Below are 14,354 nucleotides of genomic sequence, written 5' to 3' on the forward strand. Positions count from 1 at the left end.
AACATAACGGCATGCTAATACAAAGGAAACGCAAAGCCATTTCATAATTGGATGAACAGATTTATTTATATAAAAATATTCCATACTCAAGTTAACAGAGCTAAATATTTCTAGTCGTAACGTTATGATTAAAGGACTTAGTTTTGCCCAGTAACTGTTAAAAGACTTTGCTTTTTGGTCTATAACTTGCATGGATGTACAAACGTACTAGTTTCTCAAAACAACATTAACCTTTTCCCATGTTTGAACAACTGATTCAAACAGTGTTTTGTTTATCCATTAGTACAATACACATTATGACATCATAATAAAAATTGATTCCATTTACAATATTGCCAGTTGGAGGCTGAGAAACGAACAGTGTTGCAATCAACATGGAGTGTTAAGACTGAGGCTTGGTGACGTAAATGAAGTTATTACATTTTGATGAAAGATAACGATTAAATTGTTGTTTTTTCCTTTGGAATAATGTAAACGAATGAATCGTGCACAATAAGACCAGGAGCATGTATTGAGAAAGGAAACAGGGCCCATTCATGTTAAAATCTACTCGTATGAGTAATTGAGGACAATTTCAAAGCAACAGGGCCCACAACCATCTACAAACAACTTACGATCTGTATTTATGACTCTTAAAAACAGGAAGTATTATAAAATCTCAACAGTCATTGTTAATGCTACCTACAGTACATGATTCACCAGAAGTCCAACGTAAACAAACAGATATTCTGTTGATCAAAATTAAGAGTGAACAAATGGTGATGCTGGCAAAAACCTACAGCTATTTTCCCCACCCGCTCCCTTAAGAACATGTATTAAGATGCATTTAAGACAAGAGTAATTTGTGGTATTTAATATTTAAATAAGATTATGTGCACTGAATAATGGCCACAATACCATCAAGTAAGCACCTACTAGTATCAAGAAATGTCTGGGTTAGATTTCACCCCCAAATCAAAAGAGATAATCATACAAAACAAATATGTATTTTGCTTAAAGGGATAGTTTGCCCAAAAATGAAAATGAAAATGAAAATTCTCTCATTATTAACTCACTCTCATGTTGTTCCAAACTGGTATGATTTACAACACAAAAGGTAAACAAAAGGAACACAAAAGGTGACGCTAGGCACAATGTTAGCATCAGTCACCATTCACTTTTATTGTATGGGAGAATACCATCATTTAAATTTTTCGATGAACTATCCCTTTAAAGAAAATAAAGCCTACTTTTAAGGTAAAAATCACAGCCAAAATAAAGCGACACATTTGGTTTCTGATAATTACGTTGGCTTGACAAAGTTTTCCCCAAATCCCTAAACCAAGATCAAAATTATCAATTGTGACGACTCCTTGAGCTTTCAAGCTACATTCACCAAACATGGCACAGACTTTCCAACCGTACAGTTTTCGCTCAGCGGACATTAAAAAAATCTGAAAAATCCCATAGACTAATATTGACAGAATGTTCAAACGGACCAGCGGGAAGCTCGTTAATTCAAACTCCACCCGTCAAAAAATTATCATGTAAACAAACACAAACAAGGTCTGCCATATCACGGCTTAAGTGTGCAATATAATCTTTTTGAAGGTTTTATCTGAAGGTCTACTTGATTATCTATGTATCTAGCTGTCAGAAAGGCTTTGTCTAGCCAACACCAAAGTTTGACCTGTCTAGTTATTAACTTTCATACACCAAGTTCTAACCGTCAAATAAAAGGAGTGTTTGTGTATTTAAAAGGTGTGACTAAAAAAAGTTAAAGGAATAGTTTCACCAAAAATGAAAATTCTATCATTTACTCGCCCTCATGTCACTCCAAATTCAAATATGGCCAGAATGTGATGCTCCAGGTTGACGACAAACCGTCCGCCTTGATGCGCCATATTAGCATTGAACAAGATTTGAGAGCTTTTCAAACAGATATTCAACTAATAACGACTTACATTTTGGTCGGTTCCACACACAAACCATCGTATGGCTTACGAAGACTTGGAATATAGTGTCCAAGTCATATGGACGTCTTTTATGATACTTTCATGGCTCTTTGTTGTCATTTTTGGAGCTTAACACCATCCGTCTCCATTTCTAAATAAGAGCACTTTTGGACATACAAAGTCATATGACCTTAAAATGACAAGAGCGTGAGTAAATGATGTCAAAAGTTTCCTTTATGGCTGTACTATCCTTTTTTTTTTTAAAAACAAAACAAAAAAGGATTAGAGGCTGGCTTACATTATTGCATCCAGTGCAATCTTTCACAATCAGATGAAAGTAGGAACAACAAAGTCTCTGGGACGAGGACAAAGCACTTGAACTGCATGCCAGAACTTGAATGAACTTGAGTCTTTTTCCTAGAACACCTTGAAAATATGTTCTCTTCCTGTTATTTTGATTCCTAGAACTGCTTTGGAAGTCTCTAGCCAAGGAAGAGGATCTAATGGCAAGTAAGAGTTTTCAAAAAGATTGTAGTTTGACCTCAAAGACATCCTAAATTTCCCAATAAGCCTGCGGCACGATCTCAGAATACAGAAGTCCCTCTGCTGATATGGCGTCCCCTAGTCCCACCGTCCTAAGTGGCTGTTTGCACACCAAGACCGGCGTTAGATGGAACAAAACGTTCCCTCTTCGCCACGCGGTGACTGGTCTCGTCGGGTCCACCGTTAGGCTCTCTCTTGGTTCTGAGAAAGAACTGTAGAAGTTTAAAGGAGCTTTGAGGACAACCTTAGTAATATCCACCGTTTGCAGACCACACGCTTGACTGCTAGCAACACGGGCACCCGCGGCCACCGCTGCTACCTGATTTCCCCAGTGGCCGTCCACTGTAGCCAGGATGTGGTACGCCAGTGTGTGGAAATGGATCCTGGTTAGATCAGCTTCGGATTCTGGGTCTGCCCGACCGTGCTGCTCCAGAATCCACATGAGGATGTCGCTGACGCGGCCTACGTTGGGTATGCCATTCCAGGAAGTGAGGTCGGCGTGAGGACCTCCTCCCGACTGTGCCAAAAACAGCAGCTCCTGTTCGTTCAGACCGATGGAGTTCACGATGGGCACGACCTGCTAACAGAAGAGTACGAAGAACCCTGAATGTTGTATGCGTTAAACAGATGAAAATGCCTAAATTACACATAGCATTACCAGTGTTGAGAGTAGTGCATTACAAATAGTGCACGTTCTGTAATCAGATTACATTTTTTATGAATAAACAAATACAGTAATCCATTACGTTTTGAATTTACATTACAATACCCAAATTTCTTTATTCAAACAAGGAACAGGCTTTTCTGTCATTTCTGTAATTTACCGACAAATACAACTGCGAACTTTACATACACTGTACCGATACATCTTGCGCAAAGTGTACATGATGCATATTTTTTTTGTTTTTTTTGGGGGGGGGGGGTTTCCCCTTTTTCTCCCAATTTGGAATGCCCAGTTCCCAATGTGCTCCAAGTCCTCGTGGTGGTGTAGTAACTCGCCTCAATCCGGGTGGCGGAGGACGAATCCCAGTTGCCTCCGCGTCTGAGACCATCAACCCGCACATCTTATCGTGTGGCTTGTTGAGCGTGTTGCCACGGAGACATAGCACGAGTGGAGGATTCACGCCATCCACTGCGGCAACCACGCTCAACTCACCACGCGCCCCACTGAGAACGAACCACATTATAGCGACCACGAGGAGTTTACCCCATGTGACTCTACCCTCCCTAGCAACCGGGCCAATTTGGTTGCTTAGGAGACCTGACATGATGCAAATTTTGTCATCAGCACAGTACGTGCACAGACAGTGTGTCTAGAAAGCCTGGCATTTTTAAATCAAATTTTTAGTCAAATTAATTGCACGATGTGCCAATTATTAACCGAAGTAAATGCAATTAATCACGTATTAATATTCACTGAAAAAAAGCTCCCAAGTAATGATAATTAGTACATTACATCATAAACATATATTGTGGCAGCAGACAAGTAAAGCATTTAGACAATGCAAAAAGTGACGTAAAAGTCCAAATACGCTGCCTGCTCGTTAGTTTGATGAGGCGTGTTACCTGAACAGCTGGAGCGCTGAATGCCCCCTACTGCCACAAATTTGTAAAAAAAAAAATCAAGGTGGTACATCAAGTTAGAACTGGTCCGATGGTTGGAACAATCCTTATTATGGAAGTTATGGATGGATAGGGGGCATGACTAATTGCGTTAAGTTTTTTTAAGGCGTTATTTTTTCATATAATTAACTGCACTAAAAACGTTAAATCGACAGCCCCAATAAAAAGAAATGAAGTTATATACTTAATTGCTTTTTTAGAATTTTTTTGTTTTTTTATTCTCCCCAATTTGGAATGCCGATTCCCAATGTGCTCGCAGTGACTCGCCTCAATCCGGGTGGTGGAGGACGAATCTCAGTCGCCTCCGCATCTGAGGCCATCAATCCGTGCATCTTATCCCGTGGCTTGTTGAGCGCGTTACCGCGGAGACCAAGCACATGTGGAGGCTTCACGCCATCCACCGCGGCATCCACGCACAACTCACTACGTGCCCCACCAAGAGTGAACCACATTATAGCGACCACGAGGAGGTTACCCCAAGTGACTCTACTCTCCCTAGCAACCGGGCCAATTTGGTTGCTTAGGAGACCTGGCTGAAGTCACTACTTGATTGCTTTTTTAAAGGGGTCATGAAATGCCTTTGATTATTTTAATATGTTCCTTGAGGTTCACTTATAATATTAGTGAAGTTTTTTTTTTTTTTTTAACAAAAAAGTCATACATTTGTAAAACACGATCATTTTCCACCCTCATTCTGACCCTCTGTCAGAAACGCTCGGTTTAGGTGCTGCTTCTCCTTTAAGACTTGAATGTTATGATTGTCTCTCTGCTCTTGACTGATCTGCTCTCTCTACTTGCCATCTCATTGCTCACCAATACTGAGCGGGGCTACGGAAGTGATTAAAGGTAAAGTAGGCGTTGATGTGTTGTTGTGGAGGCGGTCAGACGCAAATGTCTACCACAGTGTGACATCACAATGTGGAGGAAGTAGAGAACGAGTCATTTTGGCAGCTTGGTTTCAACAAATGCTCTTTTTGCAGTGAGGAGGAAGTTTTGAGTTCTGAAACTTTCAGTATGTTTTTAGAGTACAATGACCTCTTATATGTCAAAAGATCAAGGAACTTTTTCTACTTAACATAAGTGTCTGTTAAACCTACACATTTACCTCCTGCAGGATTCTGTTCATATAGTCTTTGTCCGTCATACTGGCCAGCTCCAGGTGGATGGGCATGTCGTTCCTCACATCTGAGATGGCCACCACTGCCTGCAGACAATCAGTACACAGACACCATAAACAGCTAGAAAACTAAAGGGACACTTACCAAATGATACTTTCTGTTGGAACTGTTTTTGCTTGTATTGAACAAGACACTTGCATTTTAAGCTCATTATTTCACACTAAAGCAATAAGCCACGAAAGGCTGCGAGTTACCATGACTTTACTAAGGTTAAGTGCCGTTGTTAACCAAGACATTGTGCGAAAACCCTTAAAAAGTCTTAAAATCACTGTAATGTATGGCCTCTCATGGAATATTGCTAAGTCACCAATGTTTGATAAATAGAACATTTATTAACTATAATAATCACAATAAAAAATAAATAATATTACGTGAACCCTTTGGAATTACCTGCATTTATGTATACATTTGTCTTAAAATCTGGTTTAATCTTCATCTAGGTTACAGTAATGAACAAACATAATCTGTTTTAACTAATAACACACATATTATTGTATTGTTCTTGTACATGCTGAATACATCATTCAAACATTCACAGTGTAGGTTGGAAAAGGTATGTGAATCCCTAGGCTAATGAGATTATCAAAAGCTAATTAGAGTCAGGAGTTGGCAAACCTGGCACCCAAATAATGAAACGAGATGGGAGGTGTGGGTTAGAGCTACTTTGACTTTTTTCGAGTTTGTTATTCATAAGAAGCATCTGCTGACGTGGACCATGCCTCGCAATAAAGGGATCTCAGAAGACCTACGATCAAGAATTGTTGCTTTGCATAAGCTGGAAAGGGTTACAAAGTTATCTCGAAGAGCTTAGATATTCATCTGTCCACAGTTAGACAAATTGTCTATAAATGGAGATGATTTAGTACTATGGGTACTCTCACTAGAAGTGGCCGTCCAGCTAAGATGACTCAAAGGGCACACCACAGAATGATCAATTAGGTCAAAAAGATCCCTAGAGTGACAGATAAAGACTTGAAGGAATCATTGGAACTGGTTAACATCTCTGTTCATGAGTCTACTATACAGAAAACATTAAACAGGCATGGTGTCCATGGCGGGACACCACGAAGTAAGCCGCTGCTTTCCAACCAAAACGTTGCTGCGCTCCTGAAGTTTGCCAAAGACCACTTTGACACTCAACAACGATACTGAGAAAATGTTTTGTGGACTGATGAAACTAAGGTTGAATTGTTTGGGAAGAACACACAGCACTACGTATAGTGTACAAAAGGGCACCGCATACCAACATGAAAACATCATCCCAACGGTGAAGTACGGTGGAGGAAGTGTCATGATTTGGGGCTGCTTTGCTGCTTTGGGGCCAGTACCGCTTGTCATCATCGAGGGAAAAATGAATTCCCAAGTTTATCAAGATATCCTACAGGATAATGTCAGGGTTGCTCTGCGCCAGCTGAAGCTCAGTAGAAGTTGGGTGATACAGCAGCACAATGACCCTAAACATCGAAGTAGCTCCACTACAGAATGGCTTCAAAAAAAGAAAATTCACCTTTTGGAGTGTCCCAGTCAGAGCCCAGACCTTATCCCAATAAAGATGCTGTGGAATGACCTCAAGAGAGACGTTCACACCAGACATCCTAAGAATATGTCTGAGCTGAAACAGTTCTGTAAGGAAGAATGCTCCAAAATTTCTTCTAAACGTTGTGCAGGTCTGAGGTTTGCGCAGCTACCTTTTATTTTAATTTAAAAATTTTATTTCGGCCAAAAATGACAGAATACCGTAGGAGGGTTAAATTGATTTTCCATGTTATCCAGCATGATTTTAGAGTATTCCAGAGAGCATCTTGTGTCATTTTAAGGAAGTAAGAAATTCGGACTCTTCTGTACAAAAGAGTTAATGTGATCAATAATACAAATTTGCCTATTTGATAAGTGACCTAGAAATAGTGCAAAATCTAACTTCCCCAAAAATTATATTTTTCCAAAATATGTCCTGGTTTAAATGGAAAAAAAATGGCAGATTTATTTTAGTGGATAACAATTAAAATGAGTAAACGAGATTTTCACGCTTTTTTCTTCTGCATTTTGCTCTTTGGTACGAAGTAGCACACAAACACACTTGCTTAAACCGTTTAAAAGTCAGACAATAGTCGTTTTTTGTCCTTCTGTCTTACACCTGTGTGTGTTTTTGGATTTATCTCAGTACACATTTTCTTTACAGTTTCCTGTGCAGGTACACCCTGGTTTAGTGAACCTTGTGCACATAAAAGTACTTTTCTATAAAATATTCTGTTTAATGTGTCTTGAGGTTTTTGGTGCGAACGGTTTCAAACACTTTTTGCAATATGTACTGTATATAATACGACATGCCTGTGTTTGTGTAGTTATCAAAAGATACGCCTGTGTGTGTTCGATCTAAACAGAACGTTTGGTTGAGGTTATTGCTGTCAAAGGGTGACTGACCAGTTGTTCACTTACTTTTTCCAACATACACTGTGATTGTTTTATGGGATGTGTTCAATAAAGACATGAAAGATTATAATTGTTTGTGTGTTGTTAGATTAAGCACATTGTGTTTGTCTATACTTGTGACTTTGATAAAGATGAGATCACATTTTATGACCAATTAATGCAGAAAACCAGCTAATCCTAAAGGGTTCACATACTTTTTCTTGCCACTGTATATAGGTTATATAATTAGCCTAAATGTACACTTTTTATGGCATATTAATACAGAATCCAGAAACCATTTTTGACCCTGAATACAGAGTCCGGACTAACCTCTTTCAGTCGGTTCTCCCAGAGGTCCCGACCCATTCCTTCCATCATATGCAGCCCAGAAAGAACCACTAGGTCGGGCCGAAACTCCTCCAGACTGGCTACGAACATCTCCAGAGCACTCATTTCACCGTTGGACACGTCGTGGGACAAAATGAAACGGTTAGCCTGAGGCGCTCGCGAGGAACCCCACTGTTCACCTGTAGGGAGCGACATAGTATACACTTTAGCGGCAACACATAAACCCTAACACTAATATTACTGCCCAGTTTTAACAGTCTAATCAAATCCCAATGGATCAAGTCCCACCCTACCTCAGGAACATGTTACATTACTGAAGTTAAACGTGTTGCAAATGCCATTTCACATTATTTTCAACTTTTCTGTACTCTAACAGCCTGTTTTGTCATTGTTTCTCAGGGATGATGTGTTTGGGGTATTATGCTAGTTATTAGTACCATGGTTGGCGAATCCCACCTGATTTATACTCCAGGATAAGATGGTACTCATCCGTCTCCTGCAAAGATTCAGGCGGGACCACGATCTGTTCATCCAGCAATTCATGAAGCTTCGGCCCCACTGGACCACACAACAGGACCTGAGAGAACACACATGCGGTTTAGTAAACTACAGCCAATCACATGTAGATCATGCAAATATGATTTGATGATTTTACAGTCAATAATTACAACTAGCTTCTGTAGAACAGATACTCACCACTAGCTGGGGGTGGGACACCAATTTCTGGCCAATCAGAGCAGCGTTTCCGCCTACATAGAGCTGTATGAAATAAGAAAAATGGAAGTCATTATTCACAGCAAATCTTAAACATCTGATCTCCTTAGGGGCTGTTCACACTGTATGTGTTTTTGCATCCATACGCACTGTTTTTCTATGGAAACATGCAGCATCTCACTGTTTACCAGCATCAAGTGCATGAGCGCTGCATTTTTCTAAAACATCCCTAGACCCCTGCGTTTCTTTTCCATTCATTGTGCAGCGTCTAGCTTTTTGTTTTTAAACGCAAGAACACGATCAATCTGAACGGTCCCTTAAAATGATTACAAATATATTTCATAAACACATTCTATAAAGTAAATACCGCTAGCTAACAACAAATTACATGTCATTCGATTAAAAGATCATTTAACTGCACCAGTCTAATTCAGAACACTGTGCTGTACCTATTAATTACTGTTGATTATGCAGAATTAAATTTGACACAGAAACTCAATCCCTCCACAGACGCTCTCCTGCATTCAAATTAAAACGGTCTGATCTTGAGAGGCAGATCCCATTACAACACGTGCCAAAATTAAACCAGATATTATGGGAATAATACAGAAACACTGCTACAAAACGTACCACTGAAATCCACCTAAAAATACAAACTGGACAAGGCTGAGATCGTCTCGAATACCCCTCTAAACCAAACTTGCACATGGTATCAATTCTAAACTTCACTGATAATTAAGGCCTGAAATGCAAGTACGTTAACGCCAATGTACATGCATTCTCAGAGCTGCCACAAGGGGCGCTATTTTCATACATTAGTATAAACAGTCTTCTGCGTGTTCTCCCCGTGTTCGTGTGGGATTTCTCCAGGTGCTCCGGTTTCCCCCACAAGTCAAAAAAAAACATGCAGGTTAAGTGAATTGGAGACTCTAAATTGCCACGTAGGTGTAAGTGAGAGTCCGTTGCATCAGGAAGGGCATCCGGCGTAAAACCTGTGCCAAGTCAAATATGCGGATCACGGATGGTCCGCTATGGCGACCCCTAACGGGAGCAGCCGAAAGAAGAAGTATAAACGGTCTTCTACGGTCAGTTTTCTCTTTCTGGTCGACTACTGTCATATCAGCGCACCAGTTTGAAGAGAATCTTGTAAGATAATATTTTCTTTGTTAAAATGCTTTCTCCTATCCCAACTTAATATGCAGAGACGATTGTAAGTAAACCATTTGTAGCTTTTTAGAGCAGTTAAGACTGGTTTGACAACTTGGCTCATTCAAAGACCGGCTAATCTCAGTCTAATCACTCTCCACTCCCATGGGGAAAGCAATGTAACCCACCTCAAAAACTATCCCTCTTGTCTTAAAACACTTCAATGCCTACCTGAGCACCGGGATATTCCGCAGCCGCCCGTGCGATCCTTTGAAAAACCTGTTTATCGGAGAAGAAGCGTTCTGCGGCTGCACCCTTTCCCATGTAGTGGACGAAGGCTTCTTTCAGGTCTTCTTTGCTGTGTAGCACCTCATGGTCCCTGCCTGATCCTGGTTCCAAGGCTAAAGCCTGGAGCAACCCCACCCCAGAAACCACCACATCTACACAGGCATTCACCCTGAGGGAGGAGTCAGAGAAACACACTCATAAAGGGCTGTAAAACAAAAGAAACTGTAATTACTCTCACCTGCTGTGTTTCTTGTGGGTGCATGTCATCATACAGAGAGAGAAAGTGTGATTAGAACTATCCTATAAATATGAATGAATAAATGAATCAGTAACAACTAATTATTAAAACAAATGTTTGTTGATGGATTGATAGAAAGGAAGAAAGAACGATTGTCAAAATGAAAGACTGAACAAATGAAATAACAAACGAAAGAAACAGCTAAAAGAAACCTATAACTACAGAACTACCATACAACAACCAATTATTAAAAATAAAGTTTGTTTGATGATGGATTGATAGAAGAACAGAATGAATAAAAATAGAATGAACGAAACAAACAAATGATCATCAGAATGAAAGAACAAACAAAAGAAATAAACAAAATATTGAAAAGATACCTACAACTACGCTAAGGATGAATCAACCACAGCCCATAATTGAAAAAAGTTAGATTTTTTTAATTGATTGAACAAAATAAAGAATGAATGAACAAAAACAAACGAAAGCAATATCAAGCAAAAGAACAAACGAAAAAAACAAATGAAAGATCAAAATCAAGGAATTAACTAACAATAACAAGCAAAAGAAATAAAAGAACCAACAAAAACAAAAGAACAAACGAAAGACAGAACAAACAAAACAAATGAAGGATCAGATAAAAGAATAAATTTAAAAAAACGAATTCAACAAAAAAAGACAAAAAAGAAAGATCAAACAAAAGATCAAACAAAAAGAACAAACCAAAGAAATAACAAACAACAAAAAACTGAACGAAAATAGACCCAACTACGAAACTACTGTCCCTTAAATATCTGATTAAAACACTGAATAGATTATATTTAATCTACCACAGCCAATTTTTAAATACAAACATCTTTTGCTTGCTGATTGATTAGTTAATAGATAAAGAAAATCAAAAAAACAAACAAATGAAAGAATCCTACAACTATGGAACTACCAAACATATCTGAATGAAAAATGTAAAGAAATTACTAAAAAAAAATAATCAACATTTGTTTGTTTGTTTGATTGAATGTTTGAAAGAAAGAACAGATTTTTTCATAGTCGAAAAATGTCCAGCAGCAGATCCACAGCCAGATAAACTCACCCAACAGCGACTCTGCCCCAGCGACGGGCAGGAGCGATGATCAGGGTCTGCCAGGCGCGGGCAATGGACTCCTCCAGGATCTGGGGGCGGGGCTCGGACCCACCACTCGGCTGCACCTGCAGCAGGGATTTGCTGACATAGTTCAGGACACGAGCTGGTAGTTCTGGGTCGGTGTGGTACAGGTATCCCATCCCAAACGCCAACACTGCCACCAGCACAGCCTTTCTCCACATGACCTCAACACTATCTACTTGTGACACACACAAAAAAAAAAGTCTTTTGGACACTGTAACGGATAAAGGACGGGCAAGGAGGAGGCAGGAACCGGCTGAACAGTAAACAAAGTTTAATAAGAAACTCAACATTAAACAAACATAAACACAGACACACATGCAACACGGCCTCTCTCTCGAACTGGCGCCTCCGGCTCCCCTTTATCTTGCTCTCCCGCTGATCAGCTGATTCAGCGCCGGCCGTGCATCATCACGGCCCGGCCACACCCTCCTCCTAGTCACACTCTTCCCCCGCCCGATTCAGGCCAGGGTGCCACCAGTCTGACCAATACCCCCCACCCCATCTCTGGAGGGGAGACTCTGCCCTTCCGTCCGTTCTGTCAGCCGGTGATCCACCCCGCCTCCTGTGAACCTGGGGGAGAGATGAGGGGAGGCGTGGGGAGAGGGAAAGGGCGAGCAGAGACACAGAGAGAGAGAGAGAGAGAGAGAGAGAGAGAGAAAATTGCTCGCCGGCTCCCGGACGCGCTGTCGCCTGGTCCTCAACCGCTCCTCCGCCCTCTGGCGGACGCCAGCTCGCTCCTCCCCCGGCAGATGGCAGCGAGTCCTCCAGCTATCGGTGGCCGGCAGTGACTAATTCAGCGCCGGCCGTGCATCATCATGGCCCGGCCACGCCCTCCTCCTCATCACAGACACATACTATGATAATGATCTTTTTGGACTTATGGTAATACTGTGTTTTTTGGGACTCGTACTATGGTAATCCCAAGGTTGTTTTTTTTTTTTTTATTGTACTATGGTGGCTTTTCGACTTATACAGTGGCAATATTGTGTGTTTTTTGGGGGCTCGTCCTATAGTTATACCATGTTTTTTGGACTCGTACAATGGTAATACTGTGGGTTTTTTTTACTCACATACTACTGTAATACCATGATCTATTTGGACTTGTGCTATGGTAATACCGTGATTTTTTTGGGGCTCGTACTATAGTAATACTTTTGTTTTGGACTCATTCTGTTTCTGTTTTTTTGGACTTGTCATGCAACATGGTAATACCATGTTTTTTACTCATACTATGGTAATATCGTGTTGTTTTTCCGGAATCATACTGAGATAATACCATGTTTTTTGGACTTGTACTATGGTAATACTGTGGTTTTTGGATTTGTATCATGGTAATACCGTGTTTTTTACATTTACTATGGAAATATTATGTTTTTTGGGCATGGTACCAGGGTAAGACCCTGGTTTTTTTTTTTTTTTTCTGTGGTTTTTTTAACATTAACATGCTATTTTACATGCCATGGTATTAACATGGCTTTCTTGGACATGTACCAAGGAAGTACTTTATAAATACCACTGTACATGAGTATAATAACCATTCAATGACACATCAATGTTTTGTTACATCAATAACTTTACTATATTCAAAGGAGCACACAGCAACATATGAAACTACTCTCAACCAGCCACAGTAAGTAACCAGCAGACTACAGGTTTACCCCATGAAATCAGTGCATATCTATTTATAATACTGACCACAGCTGTAAATAACATATGCATGTACATGTGCAAATATCTTTCTTAAAATATCACATCTCAAATAGTGTTTGAAAGCTGATTATATGTCACTTAAATCCATTATACAGTGGAATCATTGGTAGCAAGTGCAAACAACCTATTAATGCACATTTATGAGGCTTAAAATCAACACGACAAATAAAAGCAGACCTCTTTCTTTGATCAGCTGGGACATTTTAGTTATTTAAAATTATGTTTGAACAAAAACTACATTTCAGATCAGAAAGAAACATGTTGAGAGTGAAATCAATGAGCTAACATGAGCTAGCCACATAGCACACAAACCAACAGTTTACACAACAACAAGGTTAAACAGTTTATCTTTAAGCTGACACATGAAGACAGATCAGATGGACAGATCACTAACCTGACAGATGATAAACGCGAGACACGAGACAGAGACTGTGTGTGTGTGTGTGTGTGTGTGAGGTTGAAGTGGAGTTGTGTTGCCCTTGTTGTTTGAGGAAAAGAGTCCCTTGTAGTGACGAGTCAATCCACTCGCTCCAGATGATAATAGTAAGTATTTACAGATCAAAACCCCATAGGGCTTGGGGATAAACTTGCAAATTAAAATAGTTTGAGAGCAAATTTGTTCCAAAATGCGTTTCGTTTTCAGAGTTTAATCCTTATATTTTTCTAAATAGTGCTTTTGTCTTTGGAAAACTGGTTAGCATTGCAGCTACATATCCGTGAAGCGAACTCGAGTAACCAATCAGAGGCGTCATCGTGCTCATGGAGCTATAAAATACGATCGCGCTTCAGTGACGTAGTCGGAACATCACGTTGAGTGGACGCTCTTGAGTATGGAGTTATATATGTGCCACAATTCTGCATGCGCAAAATTATATTTTGTGCAAAAATAAAATAAAAAAAAAAAAAATCTGCACACGCAAGATGATATTTTGAGCACACACAAAAAAATGTCTGCACGCATAAGGTTATATTTTGAGAGCAAAACATTTTTTTCCACATGTGCAAGATGATATTTTGAGCACAAAAAATTCTGCACGCGCAAGATGATATTTTGAGCA

The 14,354-nt window shown here is 39.9% G+C and overlaps 1 protein-coding gene across 3 annotated transcripts; it reads right to left on the reverse strand.

Annotated features, from left to right (window-relative positions):
• Positions 1-6: 6 nt before the first annotated feature.
• Positions 7-14,022, reverse strand: LOC127436063 (ADP-dependent glucokinase-like). 3 transcript variants are annotated; one of them, XM_051689989.1, is made up of 8 exons: positions 13,691-14,022; positions 11,512-11,758; positions 10,127-10,352; positions 8,732-8,794; positions 8,492-8,612; positions 8,018-8,214; positions 5,206-5,304; positions 7-3,057 (listed from the first exon to the last, which is right to left on the reverse strand). In XM_051689989.1, the coding sequence occupies exons 2-8, from the start codon at positions 11,742-11,744 to the stop codon at positions 2,488-2,490; spliced, it is 1,509 nt and encodes a 502-aa protein (XP_051545949.1). In that variant the 5' UTR covers positions 11,745-11,758; positions 13,691-14,022; the 3' UTR covers positions 7-2,487. The 3 variants fall into 3 exon arrangements, with proteins under 3 accessions (XP_051545949.1, XP_051545947.1, XP_051545948.1); XM_051689987.1 differs by lacking the exon at positions 13,691-14,022 and having other exon boundaries at positions 19-3,057; positions 11,512-11,881; XM_051689988.1 differs by lacking the exon at positions 13,691-14,022 and having other exon boundaries at positions 20-3,054; positions 11,512-11,880.
• Between the last annotated feature and the right edge of the window lie 332 nt (positions 14,023-14,354).

The sequence above is a fragment of the Myxocyprinus asiaticus genome, chromosome 46 (assembly GCF_019703515.2).
Source record: "Myxocyprinus asiaticus isolate MX2 ecotype Aquarium Trade chromosome 46, UBuf_Myxa_2, whole genome shotgun sequence".
Taxonomy (NCBI): Eukaryota; Metazoa; Chordata; class Actinopteri; order Cypriniformes; family Catostomidae; genus Myxocyprinus; species Myxocyprinus asiaticus.

Excerpts from the sequence above, each read along its gene's own strand:
- LOC127436063 (XM_051689987.1), bottom strand. The coding sequence starts at position 11,876 with ATGTTGAGTTTCTTATTAAACTTTGTTTACTGTTCAGCCGGTTCCTGC. Across the intron at positions 8,613-8,731 it reads TGTCCCACCCCCAGCTAGTG|GTCCTGTTGTGTGGTCCAGT; the intron begins GTGAGTATCTGT and ends GTGTTCTCTCAG. Across the intron at positions 5,305-8,017 it reads GGGAGAACCGACTGAAAGAG|GCAGTGGTGGCCATCTCAGA; the intron begins GTTAGTCCGGAC and ends GATTGTCTGCAG.